Source organism: Aulonocara stuartgranti, assembly GCF_965226115.1.
Source record: "Aulonocara stuartgranti genome assembly, chromosome: 5".
NCBI lineage: Eukaryota > Metazoa > Chordata > Actinopteri > Cichliformes > Cichlidae > Aulonocara > Aulonocara stuartgranti.
This window is the reverse complement of record NC_138943.1, coordinates 15,005,424-15,025,929: the sequence shown is the minus strand read 5'-3', so window position 1 is coordinate 15,025,929 and position 20,506 is coordinate 15,005,424. Positions and strand designations below refer to the sequence as shown.

The following is a 20,506-nucleotide window of genomic DNA, read 5'->3' as shown; positions in this document are numbered from 1 at the left end:
ACTAGAACTAAAAAGGCAAATGCTGAAAATGAACCCGTTTTAAATTCAGGAAGTACTATAGTTTGCTGCAAATGTAGCCCACACAGGAAGCTTGACACAGTTGCCATTGAAACACACCCCCATGTGTGAAATGTAACTCCTATTGAACAGAGGCATGACTTGACATAACACAGCAGCTCATGCTGTGACACGAGGAGTTGCCAGATTTCGGTGGTAAGTACACGTGGTGTTATAAGTTTTGTTTTTTGTTTTGTTTTTTTTGTAGAAGACATTTAGCTAAATTTACGCAACTCATCAATCTTATGTTTAGGTAAATGAAATAGTTGCAGTTTAGTTAACGGCAGCGTTTTCACTTGCTTGCCTAACATTTGGTGTTAACACATTTGGTGCACATGTTAATGTATATTGGTGTCTCGCATTGTTTTGAATATTTTTTTATTTTTTTTATATTCAGTCAACTACTTTTAGTGTTCTGTTCTAAATTTGTATGCTGTAGATTGCAACTGGATTTGCAAATACATTACATGACTGAATATTTCATGTTTAGGAGAAAGGATTTCAAGTCATGTCTTCGCAAAATGCAAAGAAAAAGCGACTTGGGTCACGACGAGTGGCACAAAGCCAAAATGAAGTACCTAAGGCTGATGAGTACCACTTAACAGAAGCTTCCTCTGTGGCACAAGGCTACGCAGCAGACGAAAGTACTGAATCTTTAAATGTTTTATCCAGCCGAGAGGATTCTAAACCAGAAACTCGACATCCACCTTCAGCAGAGGTCAAGTTTAACCGGAGAAAAATTGGGTCTAATCGGCGCAGTAAAGGAAAGCAGTTGGTAAATGATTTAGAAACTGAACCTTACCGCAACCCTGGAAAGGAACTTGAGGAAAAAAGCAGGGGTAATGAAACCTTTGAAACAATACAAATGCCACGGGCAGTGGAACTTAAGCAGCAGGAAGAATTCGGTCAAGGAAGTGATCATGTGTCTGCACTAGCTAAGGACTGTTCAGAAAGTACACATGATAAAAATTCTGAGGGTGAAATGGAAATGTTAACTCCTGAAATCAATAATCTGCAAGAGTGCAACCCTTGTAGAAATGAAATCAAGCTTGAAGAGATTGACAAATCTGACATGCAAAGTGAAGAAATCAAAGAAAACATGCATCCTGTGGCTCAACAGTCATCCAGTGACGTGCCAGATGAGGAGCCTTCAACTGCGTATTCTGTAGCAGAAATACAAAGTACAGAAAGCGATGACAAGAAGATGCTCAGGCAGGATGGAAGGTTACAGGGTAACAACTTGGTAAATGAGTCACATGTAGAATTTGAAGCTTTAGAGGCAGTCACACCAAACATAACCACAGATAAAAACAGCCCGGAACAAAATATTGAAGTCGTGTGCAGTGCTGAGCAGGAAACATTTTCATCATCAAAAGAGAAGTTGACTGCAAATGAGGATCCTTGTAGCTTATCTGAAGTTAGAGAAGCATGGCAATCAGAAAGTGCTATGAATAAAATACATGAAGTGAACATTAAGCCCATAGAAATACAGGACATGTACCAAAATCAGTACTCCTTTAAAATTCAGGGTATTGATATCACGGAAAATGCTGTTACTTACTCTGAAAAACCAGAAGACCAAACTGAGATGGATACTCACTCATCTGACATGAAAGTAAAAAACAATGTATTTCACACAGAGCAGGAACATCTTAATGAAAAACAATATGCATATCCTACAAATAACAGACATCCGGAGAGCTTACAGGACGAAAATGAGGATATTCAGATGTATGATTCCAAGCAACAAGTGATCACTGACATAGCAGTTAGTCAGTTGGTAGCCACTGAAATCAGCAATGCTATCAAGTCTGTTGATGATTCTGTGTCAAATAATTACAAACAAAGTGAGCATCAAAGAAAAGAAGGACATTTAGAAACTCTAAATGAGGAGAATGAGGACAGTGATGTTGATATGAGAAATGGTTCAGTACAAACTATACCATCTGAAGTAAATACTCTTTTGGAATCCCAACTTGAAAGCAATAATGTGACTTCAAGTGAGCAAACCCATACTGTCTATGACTCCATTGGGAAAAGAAGAAAAATGGGATCCACTCGAAGGAGTAAAGCAAGACAGTTGACAATTGGTGATGAAACCCCTGAAACAACAGAAATGTCAGCAACAGAGGCTACAAGACCTGAAGAATTACTGCAAAGAAACGAGCATGTTTCTGTGTCTGTGCCACATGACAGCTCCATTTTTACAATGTCTACACCTGCTTATTTTCCTGAGGTCCAGAAACCAACAGCAACAAGCCATCTTGAGATTAGCTTGAACAGTTTAATTCCTCAAAGTGAAAACCTTCACGAAAATCAAGATGAGCAAGATTTTAAAGTGGTTTCAGATAAACCATTGGAATCTGGGATGGAAGAAGTGGATGAATCTGAAACTGCTCTGCGTGAAGAGATCAAAGATGCCAATCACTCAGATGAAACTGTCAGGAAAATGCATGAAGATGAGGTTGAAAGAACAGAAATTCAAGAAGTGCTGCAGAATGATTTCTCATCTGAAAATGTGATTGATGATGCCACAGAAAACTCTTCCTTTACTTCTGGAGACTTAGGCCAAACTGAAAATAGCAACACTTACCAGTTTCAAGTGATGGTGCAGAGTCCTGATGAATCTGTAACCAAAGTGGAAGTTTCAACTCCTGATGACAAACAACCTGAACAGCACTTTGTGACTCAGGGAAACGAGGAAGGTGACATTTCAGACAGCAAAGGTGGTGGAGTCTCTCCACAATCTCCAACCTCATTAGCAACTCCACCTTTTGAGTCCCAACTTCAGGACAATACTGTCAGCACAGATAAGCAATCCCATGCGGTCACCGAATCCAGGGGGAATAGAAGAAAAATGGGATCCACTCGTAGAAATAAAGGAAGACAGCGTGATAAGGAATTTAAAGATGAAGATGCAATTGGTGATGAAACCCCTGAAACAACAGAAATGTCAGAAACAGAGGCTACAAGACCTGAAGAATTACTGCATTTAATTCCTCAAAGTGAAAACCTTCACGAAAATCAAGATGAGCAAGATTTTAAAGTGGTTTCAGATAAACCATTGGAATCTGGGATGGAAGAAGTGGATGAATCTGAAACTGCTCTGCGTGAAGAGGTCAAAGATGCCAATCACTCAGATGAAACTGTCAGGAAAATGCATGAAGATGAGGTTGAAAGAACAGAAATTCAAGAAGTGCTGCAGAATGATTTCTCATCTGAAAATGTGATTGATGATGCCACAGAAAACTCTTCCTTTACTTCTGGAGACTTAGGCCAAACTGAAAATAGCAACACTTACCAGTTTCAAGTGATGGTGCAGAGTCCTGATGAATCTGTAACCAAAGTGGAAGTTTCAACTCCTGATGACAAACAACCTGAGCAGCACTTTGTGACTCAAGAAAACGAGGAAGGTGACATTTCAGACAGCAAAAGTGGTGGAGTCTCCCCACAATCTCCAACCTCATTAGCAACTCCACCTTTTGAGTCCCAACTTCAGGATAATACTGTCAGCACAGATAAGCAATCTCATGCGGTCACAGAATCCAGGGGAAACAGAAGAAAAATGGGATCCACTCGTAGAATAAAAGGAAGACAGCGTGATAAGGAATTTAAAGATGAAGATGCAATTGGTGATGAAACCCCTGAAACAACAGAAATGTCAGAAACAGAGGCTACAAGACCTGAAGAATTACTGCATTTAATTCCTCAAAGTGAAAACCTTCACGAAAATCAAGATGAGGAAGATTTTAAAGTGGTTTCAGATAAACCATTGGAATCTGGGATGGAAGAAGTGGATGAATCTGAAACTGCTCTGCGTGAAGAGGTCAAAGATGCCAATCACTCAGATGAAACTGTCAGGAAAATGCATGAAGATGAGGTTGAAAGAACAGAAATTCAAGAAGTGCTGCAGAATGATTTCTCATCTGAAAATGTGATTGATGATGCCACAGAAAACTCTTCCTTTACTTCTGGAGACTTAGGCCAAACTGAAAATAGCAACACTTACCAGTTTCAAGTGATGGTGCAGAGTCCTGATGAATCTGTAACCAAAGTGGAAGTTTCAACTCCTGATGACAAACAACCTGAGCAGCACTTTGTGACTCAAGAAAACGAGGAAGGTGACATTTCAGACAGCAAAAGTGGTGGAGTCTCCCCACAATCTCCAACCTCATTAGCAACTCCACCTTTTGAGTCCCAACTTCAGGACAATACTGTGAGCACAGATAAGCAATCTCGTGCGGTCACAGATTCCAAGGGAAACAGAAGAAAAATGGGATCCACTCGTAGAAATAAAGGAAGACAGCGTGATAAGGAATTTAAAGATGAAGATGCAATTGGTGATGAAACCCCTGAAACAACAGAAATGTCAGAAACAGAGGCTACAAGACCTGAAGAATTACTGCATTTAATTCCTCAAAGTGAAAACCTTCACGAAAATCAAGATGAGCAAGATTTTAAAGTGGTTTCAGATAAACCATTGGAATCTGGGATGGAAGAAGTGGATGAATCTGAAACTGCTCTGCGTGAAGAGGTCAAAGATGCCAATCACTCAGATGAAACTGTCAGGAAAATGCATGAAGATGAGGTTGAAAGAACAGAAATTCAAGAAGTGCTGCAGAATGATTTCTCATCTGAAAATGTGATTGATGATGCCACAGAAAACTCTTCCTTTACTTCTGGAGACTTAGGCCAAACTGAAAATAGCAACACTTACCAGTTTCAAGTGATGGTGCAGAGTCCTGATGAATCTGTAACCAAAGTGGAAGTTTCAACTCCTGATGACAAACAACCTGAACAGCACTTTGTGACTCAAGAAAACGAGGAAGGTGACATTTCAGACAGCAAAAGTGGTGGAGTCTCCCCACAATCTCCAACCTCATTAGCAACTCCACCTTTTGAGTCCCAACTTCAGGATAATACTGTCAGCACAGATAAGCAATCTCATGCGGTCACAGAATCCAGGGGAAACAGAAGAAAAATGGGATCCACTCGTAGAATAAAAGGAAGACAGCGTGATAAGGAATTTAAAGATGAAGATGCAATTGGTGATGAAACCCCTGAAACAACAGAAATGTCAGAAACAGAGGCTACAAGACCTGAAGAATTACTGCATTTAATTCCTCAAAGTGAAAACCTTCACGAAAATCAAGATGAGCAAGATTTTAAAGTGGTTTCAGATAAACCATTGGAATCTGGGATGGAAGAAGTGGATGAATCTGAAACTGCTCTGCGTGAAGAGGTCAAAGATGCCAATCACTCAGATGAAACTGTCAGGAAAATGCATGAAGATGAGGTTGAAAGAACAGAAATTCAAGAAGTGCTGCAGAATGATTTCTCATCTGAAAATGTGATTGATGATGCCACAGAAAACTCTTCCTTTACTTCTGGAGACTTAGGCCAAACTGAAAATAGCAACACTTACCAGTTTCAAGTGATGGTGCAGAGTCCTGATGAATCTGTAACCAAAGTGGAAGTTTCAACTCCTGATGACAAACAACCTGAGCAGCACTTTGTGACTCAAGAAAACGAGGAAGGTGACATTTCAGACAGCAAAAGTGGTGGAGTCTCTCCACAATCTCCAACCTCATTAGCAACTCCACCTTTTGAGTCCCAACTTCAGGACAATACTGTCAGCACAGATAAGCAATCTCATGCGGTCACAGATTCCAGGGGAAACAGAAGAAAAATGGGATCCACTCGTAGAAATAAAGGAAGACAGCGTGATAAGGAATTTAAAGATGAAGATGCAATTGGTGATAAAACCCCTGAAACAACAGAAATGTCAGAAACAGAGGCTACAAGACCTGAAGAATTACTGCATTTAATTCCTCAAAGTGAAAACCTTCACGAAAATCAAGATGAGCAAGATTTTAAAGTGGTTTCAGATAAACCATTGGAATCTGGGATGGAAGAAGTGGATGAATCTGAAACTGCTCTGCGTGAAGAGGTCAAAGATGCCAATCACTCAGATGAAACTGTCAGGAAAATGCATGAAGATGAGGTTGAAAGAACAGAAATTCAAGAAGTGCTGCAGAATGATTTCTCATCTGAAAATGTGATTGATGATGCCACAGAAAACTCTTCCTTTACTTCTGGAGACTTAGGCCAAACTGAAAATAGCAACACTTACCAGTTTCAAGTGATGGTGCAGAGTCCTGATGAATCTGTAACCAAAGTGGAAGTTTCAACTCCTGATGACAAACAACCTGAGCAGCACTTTGTGACTCAAGAAAACGAGGAAGGTGACATTTCAGACAGCAAAAGTGGTGGAGTCTCCCCACAATCTCCAACCTCATTAGCAACTCCACCTTTTGAGTCCCAACTTCAGGACAATACTGTGAGCACAGATAAGCAATCTCGTGCGGTCACAGATTCCAAGGGAAACAGAAGAAAAATGGGATCCACTCGTAGAAATAAAGGAAGACAGCGTGATAAGGAATTTAAAGATGAAGATGCAATTGGTGATGAAACCCCTGAAACAACAGAAATGTCAGAAACAGAGGCTACAAGACCTGAAGAATTACTGCATTTAATTCCTCAAAGTGAAAACCTTCACGAAAATCAAGATGAGCAAGATTTTAAAGTGGTTTCAGATAAACCATTGGAATCTGGGATGGAAGAAGTGGATGAATCTGAAACTGCTCTGCGTGAAGAGATCAAAGATGCCAATCACTCAGATGAAACTGTCAGGAAAATGCATGAAGATGAGGTTGAAAGAACAGAAATTCAAGAAGTGCTGCAGAATGATTTCTCATCTGAAAATGTGATTGATGATGCCACAGAAAACTCTTCCTTTACTTCTGGAGACTTAGGCCAAACTGAAAATAGCAACACTTACCAGTTTCAAGTGATGGTGCAGAGTCCTGATGAATCTGTAACCAAAGTGGAAGTTTCAACTCCTGATGACAAACAACCTGAGCAGCACTTTGTGACTCAAGAAAACGAGGAAGGTGACATTTCAGACAGCAAAAGTGGTGGAGTCTCTCCACAATCTCCAACCTCATTAGCAACTCCACCTTTTGAGTCCCAACTTCAGGACAATACTGTCAGCACAGATAAGCAATCTCATGCGGTCACAGATTCCAGGGGAAACAGAAGAAAAATGGGATCCACTCGTAGAAATAAAGGAAGACAGCGTGATAAGGAATTTAAAGATGAAGATGCAATTGGTGATAAAACCCCTGAAACAACAGAAATGTCAGAAACAGAGGCTACAAGACCTGAAGAATTACTGCATTTAATTCCTCAAAGTGAAAACCTTCACGAAAATCAAGATGAGCAAGATTTTAAAGTGGTTTCAGATAAACCATTGGAATCTGGGATGGAAGAAGTGGATGAATCTGAAACTGCTCTGCGTGAAGAGGTCAAAGATGCCAATCACTCGGATGAAACTGTCAGGAAAATGCATGAAGATGAGGTTGAAAGAACAGAAATTCAAGAAGTGCTGCAGAATGATTTCTCATCTGAAAATGTGATTGATGATGCCACAGAAAACTCTTCCTTTACTTCTGGAGACTTAGGCCAAACTGAAAATAGCAACACTTACCAGTTTCAAGTGATGGTGCAGAGTCCTGATGAATCTGTAACCAAAGTGGAAGTTTCAACTCCTGATGACAAACAACCTGAGCAGCACTTTGTGACTCAAGAAAACGAGGAAGGTGACATTTCAGACAGCAAAAGTGGTGGAGTCTCCCCACAATCTCCAACCTCATTAGCAACTCCACCTTTTGAGTCCCAACTTCAGGACAATACTGTAAGCACAGATAAGCAATCGCATGCGGTCACCGAATCCAGGGGAAATAGAAGAAAAATGGGATCCACTCGTAGAAATAAAGGAAGACAGCGTGATAAGGAATTTAAAGATGAAGATGCAATTGGTGATGAAACCCCTGAAACAACAGAAATGTCAGCAACAGAGGCTACAAGACCTGAAGAATTACTGCATTTAATTTCTGAAAGTGAAAACCTTCACGAAAATCAAGATGAGCAAGATTTTAAAGTGGTTTCAGATAAACCATTGGAATCTGGGATGGAAGAAGTGGATGAATCTGAAACTGCTCTGCGTGAAGAGGTCAAAGATGCCAATCACTCAGATGAAACTGTCAGGAAAATGCATGAAGATGAGGTTGAAAGAACAGAAATTCAAGAAGTGCTGCAGAATGATTTCTCATCTGAAAATGTGATTGATGATGCCACAGAAAACTCTTCCTTTACTTCTGGAGACTTAGGCCAAACTGAAAATAGCAACACTTACCAGTTTCAAGTGATGGTGCAGAGTCCTGATGAATCTGTAACCAAAGTGGAAGTTTCAACTCCTGATGACAAACAACCTGAGCAGCACTTTGTGACTCAAGAAAACGAGGAAGGTGACATTTCAGACGGAAAAGGTGGTGGAGTCTCTCCACAATCTCCAACCTCATTAACAACTCCACCTTTTGAGTCCCAACTTCAGGACAATACTGTAAGCACAGATAAGCAATCGCATGCGGTCACCGAATCCAGGGGAAATAGAAGAAAAATGGGATCCACTCGTAGAAATAAAGGAAGACAGCGTGATAAGGAATTTAAAGATGAAGATGCAATTGGTGATGAAACCCCTGAAACAACAGAAATGTCAGCAACAGAGGCTACAAGACCTGAAGAATTACTGCATTTAATTTCTGAAAGTGAAAACCTTAAGGAAGATAAAAATCAGACAACCTTTAATGTGATTTCAGATAAACCATTGGAATCTGTGATGGAAGAAGTGGTTAAATCTGAAACTGCTCTGCGTGAAGAAGTCAAAGATCCTCATCACCCTGATGGCAACCAAGCTAAACAGCACTTTGTGACTCAGGAAATCAAGGGAGGTGATGTTCCAGATACTAAAGACAGTGGAGTCCCTCTACAAGCTGAACTCTCATTAGCAACTCCACCTTTTGAGTCCCAACTTCAAGAGAATACTGTGAGCACAGATAAGCAATCCCATGCGGTCACCGAATCCAGGGGGAATAGAAGAAAAATGGGATCCACTCGTAGAAATAAAGGAAGACAGCGTGATAAGGAATTTAAAGATGAAGATGCAATTGGTGATGAAACCCCTGAAACAACAGAAATGTCAGAAACAGAGGCTACAAGACCTGAAGAATTACTGCAAAGAAACAAGCGTGACGTTTGTCTGTCGGTGCCACATGACACCTCCATGTTTAAAGTGTCTACACCTGCTTATTCTCCTGACATACAGAGCCCAACTGCAAAGAGTTATTCTGAGATTAGCCTGGACAGTTTAATTTCTGAAAGTGAAAACCTTAAGGAAGATAAAAATCAGACAACCTTTAATGTGATTTCAGATAAACCATTGGAATCTGTGATGGAAGAAGTGGTTAAATCTGAAACTGCTCTGACTGAAGAAGTCAAAGATCCTCATCACCCTGATGGCAACCAAGCTAAACAGCACTTTGTGACTCAGGAAATCAAGGGAGGTGATGTTCCAAATACTAAAGACAGTGGATTCCCTCTACAAACTCGACTCTCATTAACAACTCCACCTTTTGAGTCCCAACTTCAGGACAATACTGTGAGCACAGATAAGCAAACCCATACTGTCACCGAATCCAGGGGAAATAGAAGAAAAATGGGATCCACTCGCAGAATAAAAGGAAGACAGCGTGATAAGGAATTTAAAGATGAAGATGCAATTGATGATGAAACCCCTGAAACAACAGAAATGTCAGCAACAGAGGCTACAAGACCTGAAGAATTACTGCAAGAAAACAAGCATGATGTTTCTCTGTCTGTGCCACATCATGAAAAGTCCTTTAAAAATCAAAATGACGGAGATACTAAAGTGATTAATGATAAACCAGTGCAGGCTGGGATGGAAGAAGTCAAAAAAGATCAGCACATAAAACTTTTAGGGCAGGATGGAAATTTACCCAGCAATATTTTGTTAAGTGGAACAACAGATTGTACCATTGCAGTTGAGATAACAACTGACCAAACCAGCCCAAGAGAACGCACTGAAGTTGAATGCAGTGTTGCACAAGAAACATTTTTAGCATCTCAAAATGTGTTGACTACAAATAGGGAACAACATGAGCATTGCAACCCAATTGAGGTCACCAAAGCTAAGCAGTCAGAGGGTGCATTAATGTATCAGACTGACTGCAGCGCAAGTACAGAGAGTCACCAAACATCCTTATCTAAAACAAATATCTCTTTGGACTTCCACCATCAGGATAATTCTCAGGACATTACAGAAATTCACACACGCCTCAGCCATACAGGGAATAGAAAGAAAATGGGTTCAAGCCGAAGAAATAAAGGAAGACAGGGTGTCAAGGACCCTGATGCATACCAGGAACCTAAAGATGACATTTTAGAAAAACCCACAAGTAATGACAAACTCAGAACAATTGACATGTCACCAGCAACAGATATAACAAAGGAGGAAGAAGAAAAAGACCTCATATCCATTGACAAAGAAGTGCAGATTAGCTCAACAGCAAAAGAAGGCAAAAATAAAGAAAAGTTGTCGGAGGAAGATGCATTTTTCTCACAGAATAATATGGATAGCAATACAGATGGACTTCTCAAATCTAACAAAGATTTCAATGAGGAAAATAAAGTTGTTCAAGATGCTATGAATTTAGATCAGCTTACAGGATGTGACACAATTACAAAGCACCTGATGCAATCACCACAAGCCTCAGTTTGTGAAATTCCCTCAGACATGCAGCATACCTCATTTCATGCTGGCATCGAAGGCTCTAGCTCTCTGAAGGTGCTTGATAAAGAAGAAGCGTTGGAGGCAATGGATGCAAGCAACGGCCAGCAAGAACAAACTCAATCAGGTAACAGAAATACTTTCCAAATAAATCCACAACAGAAGAAGAGAAAGATAGGTTCTTCTCGCAGGAGTCAACTCAACAGAAAAAAAGAGGAAGAAACAGACAACACAGATGAAACCAAGGAAAGTGACTTTCACACCGAAGCTGACGTGAGGAATACTGACAAGTTGGACGTGGTAGAGTTACCGTTAACTACAGATATACCACAAAATGAAACTGCACAACCGTTATTCTCTGCTGTTCATAAACAACAGGAAGCTGCTGAAACCTTTTCTGTACCAAGCAGTACAGAGCTCAATGTGATACCAGTAGTAGAAGATTTTAAGGCCCCTCTTCCTGAACAGTTTTCCTCTCTCCGTGAAGAAACTATCAGTCTGGTTACACGCGTTATCACAGGTGGTGTAAGAGAAGTTATTGTGGAGCCGCCACAGCTAGACAATTTTACAAACACTGAGACACAAATAACCACTGTGGTCACGGGTAGAAGCAGACGCTCCATAAATCAGCTGCTGCCCCCAAATACCGAGGCTGCCACAGACACTGGCATAGCAGAAGAGAGCTTAGTGTCTTTTGGTGAGGCCAGGCAAAATACACATAGCGATGAGGAAAGGCCAGAGAGCATAAAAGAAGTACAAGATCAAGATGCTAGTGAGAAAAATCCAAGCAACTTGAATGAAGGAGCTCATAATAAAACTCAAGAGATGAGGAGTGAAAGTCCAAATTTACATTTGAGCAACCGGAGAAGAAAGATGGGCTCCACCCGCAGGAATCTTGGATCCAGAAACAAAGAAGAGCTCCATCAAAAACAGGAGGTGGATAACGAAGCGAAGGAGACTGGAACAGACATCGGGGAAACTGAAAGTGTCTCCAGAATCAAAGAAGAAGCACTTCAGCTTCACACAGATCACAAAAACAATGATGGCGAACAAGGAAAACAGAAAGTATTTGAAACAGTGGAAATCAGCCCTCCGGGTCAGTCTAAATTCAAACCTCTGCCTGAGCAAACAGTTGAAGCGAGGCCTGTTTCCCAAGACCAGCTAGCAGAAACAGAACATCACACTGCAAATGACCTCCTGTCTACATCCTTAAAAGATGATTTTGTGTCAGAATCAGCATCTGGAGGGAGGAGAAGAAAATTGGGATCTAACCGAAAGTCCCGTGGACATCAGCGTATAGAAGACAAAACAGGAGAGGGCACAATAATAGATGATCAAAGTGGGACAGATGCCAGAATTTCAGAGGTAAGCAGCAATGTTTAGGGGTTTTTGTTTAGTTTAGTTTTTTAGTATTTAGTAGAAATCTTAATTGTTTTCAATTTTTCCAAAACCTCATGCACAGACTACATTTAAATTTGACTATTAAATGCAATACCTTATTAAACTTTGTTGTATTTATAATTCTATGCATAGTTGTGAATAGTGAATAGTTATTATTGGACAAGTGTTCTTTCACATAGGCAAGCCTACATTGTTATTTACACCCCATTTGCAGTAGACACTTTGCAAACTGGATTGTTTGTGGCAAGGTCATTGTGACACAGGGAACTAAAAAGAGGAACGTGAGGTTTACATAGCATGTTTCACATACAGCAAACGAGAACATGTGTTCACCTTCTTCAGAAACCTGGCAGATAAGGGCTTTGAATGAGATCAGCAAATAATGGCTTTAAAGATGTCACAATAAATTATTATTATCGACAAAGAATGGGAAACCAGTATGTCAGATATTCCAGCTTCAGATATTATTAGGAGACGACTGATTACTAGATGATAACTAATCCAAGTAGAATAATTTGCACTTTCACATCATGAAATGAGTTTGTCATGCACATTTAGAAGCATAAAAAGCCCTACTTTTCTTTCTGCAGGTTGGAAAATGTGATAAGAAACCATCATCAGGCCTCTCAAAGAGTGAAGAGCACTCAGAGACTGTGAGGTAGGTCTAACACACAGATATTTTTAAAAAGGCTAGGGTTGTCCAGCTACCTAATTAGCTTTCAAGTGTTGGCTTTCCTACTTGACTTACTCACTGTAACTCATAGATAAGTCCAAATTTGTTACAGTGTAGTCTGTTATGTGTTATACTGAATATTCGAATATTCATGTTCATATTGCATATATAGCAACGGACAACTGTAATATCAGTCACCTCAAAGTTCACTTTGTAACATCCAAAAGAAAATGTCCATGAGATTGTTGAAAACATTTTACAATTTGTTAATCTATTTGAGTCACATACAAAAGGAAAGTATACCTGTTTTTTTTTTTATTCTGAGCTTTTACACATAAAACATATTAACACTGTGTCATTATGTAGTTAACAAAAACTAAGCCAAAATTCAGAAGGAGTGTGTGTAAAACTAAGTAGACTTTTACTGCTTCAGTGTGACCACCTTTATAAAGCCAGAAGTGTCCCTTTCCCAACGATCCCTAAACATTCAAGACACCTGCTAATCTTCCCAAAAGTGAACGTCCCAACAAATTCACCCCTAGGTCAGACCATGCAATGCCATGCTGCCAAGAGAAATCCTCTTCTCTCTAAAAAGAACATGGCAGCATGGCTGAAGTTTGCAATATTGCATTTGAAAAAGCCACAAACTTCTCGAACAATGTCCTTTGCACAGATGTGACCAAAGTAGAGATGTTTGGCCATAATGCACATAAAATCCAGGCCTCAACGTAAATTAAATGTGGTAGCAAGAGCTGTGCATTAACAAATGCCTGCAAACCTCAGTAAAAAGGAACAATGTCTGAAAGAAGAGCGGGCCAAAATTCCTTCACAGCAATGTGAGAGACTGATAAAGTCACAGAGAAAACAATTACTTCAACTTAATTCTGTGAAAATGCAGAATCATAGGGTGTGTTTAGTTTTTTGCACACTGCTTCTGCATTTTGACTTGACTGTTCCTCTGACGCTGTAGTTAAAATAATTTAAGAACATGGTAATGACCGGATGATTTCTTGTTATGCCTTGATAAGGTAAAAACTTGTGTACCGCATGGTACTTTCTTTCTTTTTGCAAGCTTTAAAAATACAGTTATGCAATTACTACTGTACACTAGCTTAGTAGTAGTGTATGCACTGTTTTCAGCTGACCTGCTTAGAGATGAGGTGTGAATGTCACCAGAGTGGTGTGGTTTAACAGCACACAGCTTCCTCATCTCTATTGTTTTAAATAAATAATAACAAATCAAGTGAATGACAAAATTCCTTGTCAAATGTTCAGTGCACGGCAACTCAAATATGAGCTTGAGACATTCTGAAAACTGACCATTTCAGCCTTGCAAATCCTTACACTGTATATGTCATGAAGTTTGTTTGATTGTCTTTTCCACAGTGAGAAGACTTCAGCCCAACCTTGTAATTCTGGAATTTTTCCTGTTAAAGAGAATCAAACATTTTCTCTGGGTAAGAAGATGATCAGTGCAGCTTACCAATAATTATAGGGAAATTTTACATTAAAAGATGATGTATGACCAGACATTTTAATTTCAGTTGGTAATCCGGGAGTGGTAGACTCCAAATCAAAGCGCTACAATGTGGTAATGATTGGAGACAGCAGTGTGGGAAAGACCTCCTTCATGAAAAGAGCTCAAAGTGGGAAGTTTTCTTTAGATATACCTTCCTCAATTGGTAAGATCCTGGTGTTAATCTCACAATTAATCCTACTAATGTGTATGCACAGCGATGTACACTCTAAATATACACGTAAATATTGTTTATAGGCCTGGATTCGCTGATGTGGCCTGTTGTAATAGATGGAAAGCCTATGATACTACAGCTATGGGACACAGCAGGTCAAGAAAGGTAAGTCTCAATTTTCCTCTTATATGGTAAATGGTAAATGGTCTGTATTTATATAGCGCTTTACTAGTCCCTAAGGACCCCAAAGCGCTTTACATATCCAGTCATCCACCCATTCACACACTGGTGATGGCAAGCTACATTGTAGCCACAGCCACCCTGGGGCGCACTGACAGAGGCGAGGCTGCCGGACACTGGCGCCACCGGGCCCTCTGACCACCACCAGTAGGCAATGGGTGAAGTGTCTTGCCCAAGGACACAACGACCGAGACTGTCCAAGCCAGGGCTCGAACCGGCAACCTTCCGATTGCAAAGCAAACTCCCAACTCTTGAGCCACGATCGCCCCTCTTAGAATGAATCAGTGAGACAAATTTTTGATGTTTCACAGAGCATTTAAATTATATATCACTATGCAAATGTCTTGAGCCACTCTAAGTTTCTTTATATTTTGATAGCAGTAATCTGCTGTAGATTGGTTTGTAAGCCTGCCAGTTATTATTTGGTCCTCCATTTGTCCAGTTTCCTAAATTTGTAAGGACACACAGCACACCATGCCAAGAAGTGACAAAAAAATTGGAAACTGGCAACTCTTTAGGAATCATGTTGTTGGTTAAAATAAAAGCATAACAGTTTTATTGACTGTCAAACTGTGCTATTTTTTGGCATTTTTCATAGATTCAAGTAAAGAAATGGGAACAAATTATGTTTTTCTGACAGGCTGCTAATAACAAAGTGCCCAAAGATACAATTTAAAATGGGTTCTTTGCTAAGTGTTTCCTTGCTGTAGACAAAACAATGTATCTCCCCTTGAGTCAGGTGCCATGTTATGCCATCTACGCTTGAATTATTCAAAGGTCAATTTTATGGTACAAGGACTGGACTAAGAATGAGTGAAAAAGTAGCCAATATCCAAAGGAAAACTTTGAAACACCTTCAGAAAGCTGGAGAACTATTGCTTAAGACCACTTTAAGAATTACAAGAAAGTCCTTCCAGGCAAAATATAAAGAAATGAGGGGTTTATCAAGACTTTTGCACAGTTTTGTCGCTGAAAGAAGCCACATTGGAGAGAATACATTTAACAGGTTTTTTGAGTTTTATTAATGTTTTTTCTAGTCTGTTTTGAACAGTACATATATTATAATGTACGTAGGTCACAGTAGGCTGCCTGTAGGAGAATAACAAATATCACAGTCGTCAGTGTGTTACGTATGACAGTATCAAAGTCCAACTTGTCTGACTTTTCACAGCCCTGGAATTCAGGTTATCTTTTACATTTCACGTTAGTTAAATTCTGTAAATGAGCAACTTGTCTGAGTATAAAAACACTGGGAGCAATACGTCTGCATTTCTGTGACGTCATAAAGACAAAAAGCACAGTTTGTCCATTAAAGTGCGTTAATTATCTAGTTGAAATTCTGAATTCTGCCAAGCCTTGTGATTTTCTCCTTCATAGCATGGGTTTGTCAGGAGTAGAATTGAGCCAGGTGGAAAAAGCAAAGATGACTTCATAATGAGTGCAAAAAGTCTATCCTTCTAATAAAGCAAGAAAAATGGCAAAACCTGTGCATGACAGTTCATTTCTGCTTACTCATTTCTATCATACTGCTCATAAAACTAAAAGTTAACTACAGACTTGTACGCACGAGTCCCAAACTACAATACAGCGACATATCCTGAAGGAAACATACATATCCAGAGAGAGAGGAAAAAAAGAAGCAAATTTCTATATCAAGGTTTTCTAAACAACTACTGCTTTTTGGAGTTTGTTTGAGCCAGACGTGAACAGTTTTATATCTGTTTTGTAAATAAAGCCAATCATCAGAGAAGACGCCATCTCTTTTTTAAAGGTACAGGCTATTATTTTGTGGTTTAGGATGTCCTGAATGTTGTGCCACATGCAGTCTTGCTGTTCTAGGGAGTGGCTGTGTTTTTTCAGTGTATAGATAAACTTCCCCGATGGCCAAGGACACACTGTCCCGCTGTTCCGAAGCCTGACAAGGAAGGCTTCCAAGTAGGCGACACCCAGTGTTCAAAGCAGTGTGTACACCTTGGAATTCAACCGAGATCTGCAGTTACTACTTGTAACAGTGTTTACTTAAGTAACACTTGCTTTTGTAGATAGATACGGTATAGCAGCCAATTTCAACATGTAACAGACAAATATGCTCAGATCAGAGTTACACTTGAGCAGTATTTAAAGACTGCTCAAGTGTAACTGGTTTCAGAACTGGTTTGGCACTCCTCAATAATGTTTTGTATTCCAGGATACAATGCAGATTTTGTTCCAGTGACAGAGGTGGATTCAACACGGATGCAATTTAAAGATGCTCACTTTTAACTGCAGATTTTAGGCAGACTCGTGTTGGATAAGTTCAACTAAAAAACATAGCAAGAGTGAGAAAGCGTTTGAGACATGCAGTTCCCCAAGAGTTTACAAAAAGCCTCCTTAATGTCAACAATAAAGTGAAGCTTTATTCCAACTCTTCACCTAATGGGCAGGCTTCTAAGATCTATTTATTTTATTTTTACTACAAAAACATCTGACATTTACTTGTTCAAGGAGGGAAGTCTGAGGCATGGGTGTGTCTTGAAAAATATGTTCAGGGTAGCCTCTGCAAACTGCATTAAATGACAAATTTGTGACATTAACTTTTGAGTGAATGTGAGGAAAGTAATTAGAATGTGCTACAGTATGCAGAGCTAGTGTCTTCCTGGTTTCAAAAAGGAAGTATTAATAGATCACCTTTAATGTCGTGCTTTTCTGTCTTTAAAGGTTTCACAGTATCACCAAACAGGTCTTCCACAAAGCCCAGGCCTTTCTCTTGATGTATGACATCACCTCCACCAATAGCTTTTCCGCAGTCAGTTACTGGGCAAACTGTATTCAGGTATGTCTTCCCTTTCAAACTTCAACACCTATTTTTTAAACAGATGTTGAAATTACTAGTTAAACATGCTATGTTGTCAAAACAGTGATTTACTTTTATATTCATTTAGTGTATTTGGTTCTAATAGGCGGGGCTACACTGGCCACTTCATTAGCACACCTGTTCAACTGCTTCAAAAAAAGGAATGAACTAAGCACATGCAAGTGCATTGTAGACATAGTGAAGACTACCCGCTGATGTTCAAACACAGCATCAGAACAAGGAAGAATGATGATTTAAGTTAACTTTGAACATGGTTGTTGGATCTATTTCAGACACTCATCTACAATAAACTTTTCTCTCACAACCTGCCTTGTTGCGAGAGATCAGAGAATGGTCAGGCTGCTTCAATCTGATAAGCAGGCAACAGTAGTTTTAAAAAAAATTACAAATAACCACCATAAGGTATGCAGAAGAGCATCTCTGAATGCACAATACTTATCAGCTTTGAAGGAGAAGGGCTACAGCAGCAGAATAACCCACCGGGTGCCACTCCTGGCAGTTAACAACAGGAAATTGAGGCTACATTCACACAAGCTCATCACAGTTGGTTAACGGTAGTCTGGAAAAACGTTGCCTGGTCTGATGAGTTTCGATTTCTGCTGCAGCATTCGTATGCTGAGGTCAGAATTTGGTGTAAACGACATGAAAGCATGGATCAGTCCTGCCTTATTCAGGCTGGTGGTGGTGTTTAATGTTTGGGTTTTTTTTGGCACACTTGTCAATATGGACCAAACTCTCTGGGAAATGTTTTCAGTGCCTTGTTGTATCAATGCCAGGAAGAATTAATGTTGTTCTGAAGGCAAAAAGGAGTCCAACAGGGGTACTAACAGGTATACCTAATAAAGTGGCTTATAAGTGTGATACTGAATTGTGTATTTAAAACAGCAGCACATATTTTGATTATTAGTAGAAAAAAGTATTAATAAATTTAAAACATCAACTATTTATAGTGGACGGGACGTGAGTGTCTGAAACAGTTGAACCAGCCTGCAAAGTTAGACTAGTTTGTAATAACATAAGATAAGATAAGATAAGATAACCTTTATTAGTCCCACACGTGGGAAATTTGTTTTGTCACAGCAGGAAGTGGACAGTGCAAAAGTTATGAGGCAAAAATTAGAATACAATAAGATTATCAAAATGATTCCTGTTCTGCAGGAGTCTGCTGCTGAAAATGTGACTGTTTTGCTTCTTGGAAACAAGAGCGACTGCTCAGAACGACGGGTTAAAACTCATCAGGGGGAAATTCTTGCTAAGGTGCGAATATGTTGCATTACACCCACTCATGAAACAATCACATTCAGTTCAGTAGTTTTAATGATCAAAACACCCACAGTGAGTGCAGATATTCATTCAACTCCACAGGAATATGACTTTGAGTTTATGGAGTGCAGTGCTGCCACAGGTGAAAACGTGATCCAGTCTTTGGAAGTTGTAGCCAGGTATGTATATAATGTTAATGTTTTTCTCTAAAACCCACATCTTTTAACATCGATATGCCCTGTAAAGTCGACTGCTGTGTCATCAGCTGATTGCACTGTTGCTGTGTTGTTGCCAGGAAGCTGAGTCAAAGAATTGACTCAAGAGAAGAAGCCACAGTGTTGCACAAAGAGCCAGAACAGAAAAAAAGCTCAAGATGTTGCTGAACAAATGTGTTTGTCTTCAAAAAAAAAGAAAGAAAAAAAAAAACAAGTGGTGAAATCCTGAAAACAAGAACACGCTGTACTCATCTGGCTTTCTTGTAACTCAGTGCATTATATTTTATTATTTGTACTACTGCATATTTTCAGTGTTGTTATATTTAGATATAAAATTATTTCTTCAAAGGCCTTATATTAGAATATTAGTTTATAGTTAGTAGTGACCAAAGTTATATAGTTCAGAAAGTGAAGGCTTTTTCAGTGTTTGCTTAATAGCTATCCAATAATTTAATACATATACAAGCTTACTGTATTTAATTATATTTGCACCGTGTGTGTTTTATCTTGCAATATAACAATTTTTGTGCAATATTGTGCAACTTCAAATAATTTCAAATCACACGATTGACATTTTTCCAGATGAAGCTGTAACAACTAAAATCACAAGTTTAAGATTTTATGTGCAATTTCACAAAGTTCATCTCTGTTGTTGTACATCGACTAAATGTTTAGTCTACACCCTCTTCACTTTATGGATTTACTATACTGAAATTTAATGTAAATGTGTATATAGTATGATTAATTTAAACAGGAGAATACCCCATTCAGATATTACCAGAGATCAAGATGTGACCGAGAGCAAATCTAGTACAGTGGTAAATAATTATTATAGTAAATATATATTAAACATAATTATACTTGCTTTTTTGTGATTTTGTTTAGCCTTTCTTCTAAGTTGGCATTCATCTTAATTCAGTCATCACAACTGTCAGATCTGACACATAATTATGAATAAACATTACTCCCCTATAATTATAGTGCCAGGGACATGATCAGCAGTTATATATGCAAATGTATTTTTATGTTCCCGTGCATTTCCTTTGTGACCAAGTACCTTTAAACCAATTGTTTTAATGGCGTGTCGCATGATTAATAAATCTCCAGATAAACAACGTCTGCTTGTGTACTTAATTTGTGCCCTCATGGAAATTATGGGTTTCCAGACTGACAAAGACAACTGTGTTAGCAGTGGAAAAACAAGTCCGACAATGGTATGAAGAGCATTTCAACAATGGCGCCACTGCAATAATCTCATATAGTCCCAAAGGAGGTGTTGTGGGAAAGAGAACTACTGATCCCATGGGAATCATGTACCCACCTATGAGAAGTTCAGTTGAGTAATGTGGTTATTTCTGTTTCAGGCTTAAACATGTTAAAACAACAATAACATCAAACTACCTG

At 39.3% G+C, this 20,506-nt stretch overlaps 1 protein-coding gene across 1 annotated transcript; it reads left to right on the top strand.

Annotated features, from left to right (window-relative positions):
• The first annotated feature begins 131 nt into the window (after positions 1–131).
• Positions 132–20,217, top strand: rab44 (RAB44, member RAS oncogene family). Its single transcript, XM_082532407.1, has 10 exons — positions 132–213; positions 548–12,130; positions 12,757–12,824; positions 14,226–14,296; positions 14,384–14,521; positions 14,614–14,695; positions 17,468–17,582; positions 18,783–18,881; positions 18,990–19,066; positions 19,183–20,217. Exons 2-10 carry the CDS (start codon positions 566–568, stop codon positions 19,268–19,270), a joined length of 12,303 nt encoding a protein of 4,100 aa, XP_082388533.1. The 5' UTR covers positions 132–213; positions 548–565; the 3' UTR covers positions 19,271–20,217.
• Positions 20,218–20,506: the final 289 nt, after the last annotated feature.